This window comes from Tachyglossus aculeatus, chromosome X2, assembly GCF_015852505.1.
Source record: "Tachyglossus aculeatus isolate mTacAcu1 chromosome X2, mTacAcu1.pri, whole genome shotgun sequence".
Taxonomy (NCBI): Eukaryota; Metazoa; Chordata; class Mammalia; order Monotremata; family Tachyglossidae; genus Tachyglossus; species Tachyglossus aculeatus.
The window spans coordinates 23,743,071-23,754,254 of record NC_052100.1 but is presented as its reverse complement, the minus strand read 5'-3'; the positions used below and the strand labels follow the sequence as shown (position 1 = coordinate 23,754,254).

The 11,184-nt window shown below is 45.0% G+C and overlaps 1 protein-coding gene across 1 annotated transcript in view; it reads right to left on the bottom strand.

The window, feature by feature from the left end:
• Positions 1 to 55: 55 nt before the first annotated feature.
• BMP6 (bone morphogenetic protein 6) overlaps positions 56 to 11,184 on the bottom strand; it is a 35,433-nt gene continuing 24,304 nt past the window's right edge. The window contains exons 8-10 of the mRNA XM_038770724.1: positions 3,351 to 3,427; positions 2,073 to 2,183; positions 56 to 1,975 (exon numbers count right to left, since the gene is read on the bottom strand). Of these exons, the coding sequence (XP_038626652.1) occupies positions 1,826 to 1,975; positions 2,073 to 2,183; positions 3,351 to 3,427 (338 nt within the window). The 3' untranslated portion in view covers positions 56 to 1,825. The remainder of the gene's footprint in view (positions 1,976 to 2,072; positions 2,184 to 3,350; positions 3,428 to 11,184) is intronic.

The window sequence follows — 11,184 nt, the reverse complement described above, 5'->3', positions numbered from 1 at the left end:
TGGTGAGGAGGAAAAAAGATCATGATATTTGTAAGGCAGAATTAGAACAAGGTACTTTTTCTGTCATAAAGGATACTTTATTAAACATGTATGGTTCACAAATGGGCTTTTAAAAACTTTCTACAGAAGCACAATGCTCAGTGAGAGGCTTGAGCTTTTTGCAACATTAGTTTCCTGTATAAAAAAGTGGTACAAATTGTTTACACTATGAATTTTCTAAATAAACTCTTTTTTAAAAGTCTAGTCTTTCCATAAATGATACAGCAAAATGGATATAATAAAATGGCAATAAATTATAGGTTTGTATTTACAAAAAACTAAGTGCAAACAGTTAGAAACCATAAATGCATTTAACAAGTTTAGTATGAAACAGATTAAAGATTTTCTAGAATCACGGTTGACAAAAATAATTTCTAAAATAGTTTGACTGAATCTGACTTTCTATATGAATGTAAATTTTTTGTCTCAAAAATCTATAAAAAGACATTAGTTTATTTTTAAAAAAAGTCACCTAACCCTTCATAAACAGCCCCTTGTGCGGGAAAACTGTTTCCCTAAGTCAAGAGCCAGACTTTCAGTGATACTTATTTTTCATTAGCCCTGATTGCAAGATATGCACTCTATATTGCAAAAGGCGGTGAACATGCCAGAACTGATGGGACTTTGGATTCAGCATTCCAGCAGTTGATGTCATTTTCAAATGGGAAAAGTTCCAGGAAAAGTGTGATATTTCACAAGTTACATTGTCAAAAAGAACTGCTTCTAAAAAAAGACGTATAGCCAGAGCAGATGCTCCACAAACCTAGGAGGGCTGGCTGCAAAATTCACATATACAGTCAGTTCTTCTAGAACAAGTCTTTTCATTATGCCCCATTGGAGAATTGGGGAACTGGGCAAGCTCACTTAGCTAGCTCGACTGACCCCGCAGTGTTCTTCTCACATCAGGTGTCTGGCTAGGACAGGGTGGGCTCTGGGAAGCCCATTTATGTGCTGCACATGTATGTGCGGCATGGGTCGAGCAGACATGCTACAGTGCAAGTGTTCCTTAACATGGGGTTCTTCAGGAACGTATCCTGCTGCACTATAGGAGAACCAACTGGACTGTGGCTAAACTCAGGGTCGGGCGGTTCACCGGCCCAAACCCTTGTCCCCTTTTGCTTCTGAAGGGGAGAGATCATTGGAGTGGATAGCAAAAAGTTCTGGCTGAAGCAATATCATCTGAAACAGAACTCCTTCTCTGCCTCCCCGCTGTCCTCCCAAATATCTTGATTAATAAGGATTGTCCTCTGAAACAGAAGGCACTTCCAGATCCCTATTTTATGGTTTGGGGTTTCTGTCCTGCACAAAATAGTATCTCCGAATTAAATCTACCATTGAGGGTCAATTTCCCCGCTCCTTTTAAAATAACGCTGGGCTGATTCCTTAACTTTGGCTTTGCAGTGCAGGTAACAACTTTATTCTCCCAGTTCTAAGTGCTAAGGCCACAGATAGCTTGATCCAAGCTACAACAAATGTATTTTGGCAGACTTTTCTTTGGAAAACCCTTCAAAGTCAAGTTTTTGCAATGCTCACCGTCTTGTAGCTCCAGATAGAATTTCCTCCCCGCTGGCACCTACTCAACAGTATGTACTGAGCAAGCAAGTATCTGTGCAGTCTTTTCATTCTTCCTTAGGTGGTAAACCACCAAGCTGTAAGACTCTGAAAGTTTCTTCCACCTCAGCCAGCAGAGGTGCTACTGCATCTTCTCTCTTTTAAGGCAGATGAAATCGAGAACTCCAAGGTGGGCTTGCAGAGCTGGCCCCTAAGCGAGAAGTTGGCATTTATGTCAGTGGCATCCACAAGCTCTTACGACCATATTCCTGTATTTTTTCAAAATGACGTTGGAGTTATCGTCAAAGTAAAGAACAGAAATGGCATTTAGCTTGGTAGGTGCACAGCATGGTTTAGGGACGTAGTCAGGATTCATTAGGTGAACCTATTAGGAAAGACGAAAAAAAGCACGGCATAAGCCTCTCAGGTACCCGTAGTGTGTTTTGTATTTTTGTCTAGTGTCAAAATCTTGGGCTACTCACCAGCGTTTGTACAATTGCATGATTTGTGGCATTCATGTGGGCATTGAGGGGGAAAGAGCATTCTCCGTCACAGTAATTGGCTGCATAACCTTTTGGTGCAATTATCCAGTCCTTTAGCAGAAAAAGAATAGGAAGCAGGGATTTAGTTCTACACAAGTTCCTCTATAGCATAGATGATTGAGATCCCATAATCTTCAAAATAAGTGTGATTCTCAGAGATCAGTTTTCCTTATCCCTTCGAGGTGTGCTAGGAACTAGACTTTCCAAAGAAAGCATTTTACATTATAAAATTGCAAAAAATTTGAAACACTGAGCCAATCCTTAGGCTAATGGGAAACGAGGCAACTTGGCTCCTGGACAAATTTGGATGCTCTTGATTTACTCATGGAAAAGATAACCTGTCATGGCTGTCCAAGTAGGAGCATGTTTTAGCTGCAGTTCTGGCTTTGTAGCACAGACATCTTTAAACGTGGGCATTTGGATGGGTGGGCCAAACTGAACATTGGAACACTGTTTGAGACAGCTGGAAAATCTTGATGAAGGTATTTCTAGGAGAGCAGTAGGTTTACTTGAAGGTGTACTCGTCGAATGTCTAACTTGAAGCAGAAGTTAAAGATGGTTTTACTGACCCCATATTCTCTATGACTTGGTTAGACAGAGTGATGGGAAGTAGGATACGACCACCAAGTGAATCCCCCTAAAGCACCAACTCCGTTCAAACTTCCTAATGTTTCTCATTTTAAAAACCACAGCAATTCCCAAACAACCGCATTAAGAGCACAGTGTGTTTCTTTTGCGGGGGGTGGGGGGGTGAGGGGGGCAGAGGAAGTGTGTGTGTGAAAGGGGTGCTTAAGTTCCCCAGGACCCTTTCCTAATCACTGTGTTGTTCAGGACTGACTACCCATATCGTGACGTAGAAACTGTATATTTTCTTCCTGAAGAACAGTGTGAGAAGAACCAATTACCAAAACAGAAAGCAAAAGTCTTTATGGAGAGGGGAAAACACCAGGATTATATAAGAGGGTTCAAAACTCCTGGCTTAGTATTTTATATCTCAGGTTAAGACATTTGCAACTAGGAGCAAGGACTAAATTCCCACTCATCTACTTTAGGCTGGAAAATCACTTTGAGAACCACAAGACAAGGCCCTTGAAGGTGCCCTGTGACTCCAAAGCCCCCCATCTTTGCTGGCCACCCACAGTTGCCAAACAGGGTTCGGGGGGATGATTAGTTGGGAGAGCCCCTCTAGAAGGCACCCCGATGGGGAGGAGAACGCACCTGCCATCCCAGGTCTTGAAAGCTCACATAAAGTTCGTGCTTCCTACATGCTGTTTTTAAATCACTGCTGTTGTAATCTGTAAGGAGAGAGGAGGAGACATAGATCAACCTACACTTAGACACCAAGCACAAATCTATTTTTGGTTCCGTCAGCCCCTGCTGCCCAGGCACTAATTTGGGGATGCAAGGAGAGTTGGTAGACATAATCCCTGCCCTCGAGGAGTTTACAATCCAGTGGAGGAGACAGACATTACATAAATTAGAGAGGAAGCAACCAAGTATAAATGGAATGTTCATTAGAGCTATCGGTGAAGGAAGCAGGATGAGTACCTAGCGCATAGTGGGGAGGTGCATAGGTACCTGATGCAGTGGGGAGGAAGATAGGCGAGGGGAATGAGAGATTAGTCAGGGAAGGCTTCCTGGAGATGATGTAATTTCAGCACGGCTTTGAAGATGAGGGAGGGAGGGAAAGAGTTCCAAGCAGGAGAACAGATTGAAAGCAGAGTAACGTACTGAAGAGCACAGGCCTGATAGCCAGAGGACCTGGGTTCTGTTCCCGGCTCTGCCACTTGTCTGCTGTGTGACCTTGGGCAAATCACTTCACTTCTCTGTGCCTCAGTTACCTCATCTGCAAAATGGGGATTAAGGCGATGAGCCCCATGTGAGACAAGGACTCTGTCCAACCTGATTAGTTTGTATCTACCCCAGGGCTTCCTTAGTACAATGCTTGGCACACAGTAAGCACTTAATAAACACCTTTAAAAAAAAGAGAGGGCACGAGCAAGGGATCAACAATGGGAGAAATGAGATCGATGCAAAGGCCCCAGTTGTGTATTATTGGGGTTTCTTGTTTGTTTGGCTTTAGATTCACCTTCTCTCTCTGCTTCTGGTGGAAGAACTAATGGGCAATGGAACCAACAGTCAATTTTGCTTCTCATTAATAGGTCTGGAAAAAGGGCTGGTGGGGGAGGAGGTTGAGTCTCCAAGATAATATTAATTTGCCTTGTCTATGGAATTTCATCTTATTTTCCATGTTCTTTCTTTCCCATTGCCCCAGAGAACAAAACACTGGCTGTAAAATATTCATTTAGCCTACTTCTCCTTCCCCCTAGTTTCTACCCAAAGAGACAATCCACTGGTGCATCCTTTGATAGCTCTGAAATTGGTCTCAAGATCAGTGTCTGGATTTATAAATTCACTGGTGCTTTTAACACGGTTTCACTCAAAACATAAAATCTGGTTTCCACCCTCAATTTGACTGAAACCGCTCCCCAGTGACCACCTCCTTGCCAACCGCAATGAACCCTGCTCTAACCTAATCCTCCTCCACTACTTGGCTGCTTTGGACATTGTGGACCTCTCTCATCTCAGCATGACTACTGCCTCGGCTCCTCACTGGTCTCCCCGCCTCCAGTCTCTCACCTCTTCAAAAATCTTTACGCAGCCGCATGGATCCTCTTTTGTAAGATGTCTTTCTGCACGGGTCTCCTCAACTCCTCAAAAAACCTTCAGTGGTGAAATACTCCTCTCCACATCAAGTAGAAACTTCTGATCCCTACTTAAGGTACTTAATCAGTTCTCTCCTCCTACATAGCCACTCTCTTCTCCCACTATACTCCAAGATTGCATTCTTCTGCCTCAGTTCTCTCCTCCTACATAGCCACTCTCTTCTTCCACTATACTCCAAGATTGCATTCTTCTTCCTCAGTTCTCTCTTCCTACATAGCCACTCTCTTCTTCCACTATACTCCAAGATTGCATTCTTCTTCCTCTCAAAAGAACCTACTCACTGGGCTACGTTCTTGTCTCTCTCATCACCCTTTGCTGGCTCACCTCTCTTCTCTCTCCCTGGACCACCCCCCTCCTTCTTCACATCCAGCAGACCACTGCTCTTCCAATCTTCAAAGCTGTTTGGATTTCACATCTCCCCCAGGAAGATGTGATGTGATTTTATCTGATTAATTTCCAATCTAATAATTGATTAATTATGGTATTTGTTAAGTGCTCACTATGAGCCAAGTATACAACTAAGCAATGAGGTAAATGCAAGATAATCCTCAAGTGGCTCACAGCCTAAAGAGAACAGGTATTTAAAATCCTCATTTGACAGATGAGAATGAGACACTGAAAAATTAAGCAACTTGCCCAAGGTCACACAGCAAACAAATGATGGAGATGGGATTAGGACCCAGGTCACCTGACTCTCAGGCCTGAACTCTTTCCACTAGACCACACTGCTCCTCAGGTCACATCCCCCCAACTCCCCCTTCTGAACTTCTGTAATCATAACCTTCTTTACCATTTATGTATACATCCTACATACCCTATGACATTACTAAAAGCCATATTCCTCAACCATTGTTCTGCCTACCTGTAAATTATTTTTTGTGTCTAGACCAGAAGCTCCTCGAAGGCAGAGATCATGTCTACTAACTCTACTGCACTTAGCACAGAACTCTGCACTCAGCAGTTCCATATATACAAGCAGTGAATTAAATCTAGGTCACATTTCTATCTTGGGTTATCTCTATCACCTACTCAAATTTAAGATTTTGGGAGAGAGGGAGGGAGAGAGGAAGGAAGAAATGAGGGAAGAACAGAAGGAAGAAGGGAGGAAGGGAAAAAAGGAAGGAGGGAGAGAGGGAAGAAGGGAGAGGCAGGAAGGTAATGAAGTATGGCAGCAGGGAAGCAGGAAGGGTGGAAAGGAGGGTGGAACAGAGGAAAGGAGTTGGCTGGGGGTAGGGGGGAAAAAGGTCTCAACTATCCACATTATACAAAAGTAATTTTTCTTCTTATCCTATTAACTGTATTGGAAGCAAAGACCTCACAAGATAGCCTTCTCTCTTTGAGAAAAAACAAGGGTCCTCATCTGAGGGCTCATTCTAGGGCTGGTGGGAGTGCCTCACCATCCATCGGTTGAGGTGAGGAGGCTGACTGAGCAGGCCTCCACCCTTCCCACTCACAGTCAGATGTGGAGATGACATCACTGCTCAGAGGGCACCTATGGCCTCCCCTCTGTTGTGGCAGAGACCTGTTTGTGCATGTTTCTATTTTGACCATCTTGAAGTTCAACCGAGACAACTTTCTACCCAAGAACAACTGTTCCTTTGAGAGCTGGACACTGGCATTTTTGTTGTTTAGGGTGCTGAGGGAGAAGGTGGTCGGGTTGGAAAAATAATTCAACCCTCGTGTTTTTCCTCCTCCAGATACCCTTAGAGCAAACTTGGGTTTCCAATGACTCCTATGCTAAGTACTGGCAAAGAATATATAAATATTTACAGAGGTTAATCCTCCTAAGAATACTTTTGACTGCTCCCAAGTTGCTCGCATTCCGGGTTTGGCCGGGTATTTAATCGGCAAGCTGCTTTTTGTCAGGAGCTGAGAAAAATCTCTGGGATCGCCCTTTCCCCTCCCCAGCGTGACTAGATCGAGTGGCTGTAAACCGATCAGCCGGTTTGTATTAACCCACTTGGCAAGAAAGTGATCCGGCTGGGTGGGATGCGGAGAGATGCCAGCGCTAACTACAAATAGGGCTATTGATAGGAAGCAGAGTGAAGCTGGGCACAGGGATGGGTGTGGGGTTAGAAAAGTGAGATCTCTGGACGACTAAACCTACTTCGACTGTGGAGTGGAATCTCCAAATGCATGACTAAGTCCTCCCGCACTGGGTTCCCATCAAAGCTGGAAAACAACCACGATCATATGGGTCTGGGAGTCAGAAAGACCTGGGTTCTAATCCTAGCTCCACCACTTGTCTGCTGTGTGACCTTGGGCAAGTCAATTCTCTGGGCCTGTTACTGCATCCGTAAAATGGGGATTAAGAGTGTGAGCCCCATGTGGGACATAGACTGTGCCCAACTTGATTAACTTGTATCTACCCTAGCACTTACAACAGCACATAGTAATTGCTTAACAAGTATCATTATTATTATTATTTTACTCAAAACAGTTGTTGGGTATTTGTTAAGCTCTTAACACTGCACTAATTGCTGGGGTAGACAGGCTATTCAGAGTGGACACATTCCCCGGCCCACAGTTTGGAGTACGGCTCCATTCGGGAGAAGACTCTCCTGACGTAGGTGGACAGCCAATAGCTACTTGGGCTAATCAGAGGGCCTACTGCCCAGGAACTGGGAAGAGCGATGGGTCGACGGCTCAGGCCAGGAAGAAAAGAGCAAGAAAGGGACAGTTAGGGTATCTCCAGTCACCACCTGGGATTATTGGCCAACTAAAACAAGTGCTGTCTGCGCTGGGCACTGGGTGGATCCCAAAAACCAGCTTCAGACCCCTGAATGCTCTCAAGCAACCCACCAGCCAGGAAAATCCATCCTGCCTTTGGAAGCCAGAGCCTCAACAGGTGCTGAGGAAACAGAACTGAACCCTGACCCCATGGACATCTTGGGCCCTTCAAGGCCAAGCACTGTCCTAAGCAATAGGGTAGATATGGTATATGCAGACTGAACCCAGACTTTGTTTAACACGATTCGCAGTTTAAGTAGGAGAGAGACGAGTTGTTTAATCCCCACTTTACAGGTGAGGAAACTGAGGCATAGAAAAGTTAAGTGACTTGCCCAAGGTCACACAGCAAGCAAGTGGCAGAGCCAGGATTAGAACCCAGGTCCTCCAACTCCCAGGTCGAGGCTCTTTCTTCTCAAGCGCTTAGTACAGTGTACTGCACACAACAGCCACCCAATAAATACCACCGATTGATTGTCTGATGGGGACGGTCTGGTTTTAACCTCCAGGCTGGGTTGACAGTTTAGATGGCTGGGGTAAAGATGCTGCAGGGTTCTGTGCATTCTCTCTCAAGATATCTAATTGGCTCCACTTCATTTGAGGCCAAGCATCCACTCAGTCACTGCACTATTTACTAGCCCCAAACAAATACTGACAGATATTAGAAAGTGGCAGCCCAGAGTGGTCGAGGCAATCAATGGTGGAGGAAAATCCAGTCTCAAAAATGGCCCTTAACAAATCATTCCCTATAGATGCCTCATAAAGGAAGAGTCTACAGAACAGCATTTAGAGCTTAGAGGTTGGTAGAGTAAGGTGTGGGAAGATCAGGAGCAGGAAGGCCTGGATCTGAGAAGGTCAGTACGGAAAACAGAACTTTCCAAACCCTGGAAGGACTGCAGAGTGTGTCGTGGGCTAACCCCAAGAAAATATGTGTCGAAACCAGTCCGTCTGGGCAGGGTCCAAGGCCATTGGAGACGTGAAGGGCAAGCCAATGGCCATCATTCACTTGGAACAGAAGCAACAGCAAGTGAAAGCTAATCCAGGAAGGCTCTTATCCAAGTCCTCTGTCCACTTCCCTTGTTATTTTCAAACCCAATCCAGACCTAAAGTACAGATGTTGTAGCAGGGCTGGGAGGGGTCTCTTGGACTTTCTATTGTTGTGAGAGGGGGCCCTGCGGTCTCAAGCCCAAGTGAAGTTCCAAAAATAGCCCCATCTTTCACTGTCAGGCTCCACCCCGATGACAGCCTCTTTGATGAATTATGCGAACTTCTTTACACAGATGTAGGAAATCTCTGGTGGGGTTTCTTCTAGCTTTTGTTGCTTTGCTCAAGAGTGAGTTATTTGCCAGGCGCATATTGTGAAAGGACGGGGGCAGCAGAGGCAAAATAATCCCAGTCTGCAATGGACCAGAAGGTTTCCAAGAGGAGGAAGGCTGCTGGAACCCCACATCCCTGACTAAAACCTGATGAGTCGTTAGAAGCTCTCCCAGCTCATGGGCACCTGGCTCCACGGAGCAATTTTTCTCTTCGGAAGAGCAGGCTCCCATAGGTCCTTGCTCCGGCAGGATTTGGCAATTTGGGAAGCAGCATGGCTCAGTGGAAAGAGCATGGGCTTTGAAGTCAGAGGCCGCAGGTTCAAATCCTGGCCCCGCCACTTGTCAGCTGTGTGACTTTGGGCAAGTCACTTCACTTCTCTGGGCCTCAGTTCCCTCATCCGTAAAATGGGGATGAAGACTGTGAGCCCCTCGTGGGACAACCTGATTACCTTGTATCTACCCCAGCGCTTAGAACAGTGTTTTGCACATAGTAAGCGCTTAACAAATACCAACATTATTATTATTATTACTGCCTCAGTCTCCTCTCTGACTTCTCAGCCTCCAGTCTCTCCCCTCTCCAGTTCATACTTCACTCTGCCACCCAGATCACTTTTCTCCATTTTGCTCATGTCATTGCATTCCTCAAAAACCTCCAAAGTTTCACATTCCTCCCCGCATCAATCAGAAACTCCTGACCATCGGCTTTAAGACACTCAGTTTTCTCCTTCCTTCTTATCCTCGCTCCTCTCCTACATCCTAGCCCTTATGCGATACTCTTCTCAAGGCAACCTACCCTCTGTGCCTCAGTCTCTTCTCTCTCACCATGGATCTCTTGCTCATATTCTCCCTTCTACCTGAAATCCCTCCTCCTTCAGGTCCAGCAGACTACAGCTCCCACCTACCTTCAAAGCCCTCCTGAAATCACATTTCCTGCAGGAGACCTTCTCTGATTAATCTCTCATCTCACCACCCTATGACTCTCTCTACTGTCACATCAGCACTTCCACATCAACAGAGCACTTGTATATTCCCCACTCCCCAGTAGCAACTACATTCATATCTTTAAACTCGGTCGCTTCACCCTACCAGTCTTCACCTATTTGTAAATATTTACAATAGAGTAGTCAAGATATATCATCAGATGCACTTATGAATGCATCCTTATTCTCAGCTGCTTCTCCTACCTGTAATTTATTTTAATGTCTGTCTTTAGATTTTAACCTCCTTGAAGGCAGGGATTGTGTCTATCAATTCTAGTGTATTGTACTCTCCCTAAGCACTTAGTACAGTGCTCTGCATATGGAAAATGTTCAAAATACCATTGATTGCTTGATTGAATGGATGAAAAACCGAATAGGAATATATATATATATATATGATTGTATATGTGTGTGTGTGTGTGTGTGTGTGTGTGTGTGTGTGTGTATACACATATATATATACATATACATATAAATACGCACACACAAACATATATATATATATATATACATACACAAAATGCTGAGGATAGGTATCAATACATTTGTAAGCACTATAGATGACTAATGGATTTCTACGTCTTAGAGTGCCGGCATTAATGGGGGAAAGTTTGCAGGTGCAATTTTAGGAAGGCTTTGAATGTAGGGAGAGCTGGGAGGTCTGTCAGATTAGGGGAGAGAAAGAGTTCCCATGGCTCAGGGAAGAGCATTAGCAAGCCGAAGACATGGGACAGTCAAGAATGAGATGCAGTTCAAAGATCAACCTGGAGGAATGAGCAGAGCGAGTTGGCAGGGGGAGAGTGGCAGAAAAGAGCAGAAACAAAGAGCTGAAACCTGGAAGCTGGGCTGGGAGTTTTTGATGGGCGTGGAGAGGTACAGGGAGCCAGTGGAGGATTTTGAGGAGAGGAGAGCTGAGGGCTGAGCAATGCTCTGGGAAGGTGATGCTGGAGGCAGGGAGACTGGTGAGGAGGCTGACACAATAGTCTAGTCACAGTATGATCAGAAACTGTCCCATGGTGGCAGCAGTTTGTGAGGTTAAGAGGAGGTATTCGTACATTCATTCGATCACATTTATTGTGCGCTTACCTTCTGCAGAGCACTCTACTAAGCACTTGGGAAAGTACAACACAACAATAAAGAGTGACAGCAGATCTGAGAGATGTTGTACAGGGAGCACTGGCAGGACTTGTCAGCAGAGAAAATGAAACTGGCCTGCTCAGGGCTCCAAACTGCCACTGGCGTTCCCCTCCATGGACTAGGAGCCACTGGGAAGATGGGGGAAGAGAGATGGAGACAGGAAGC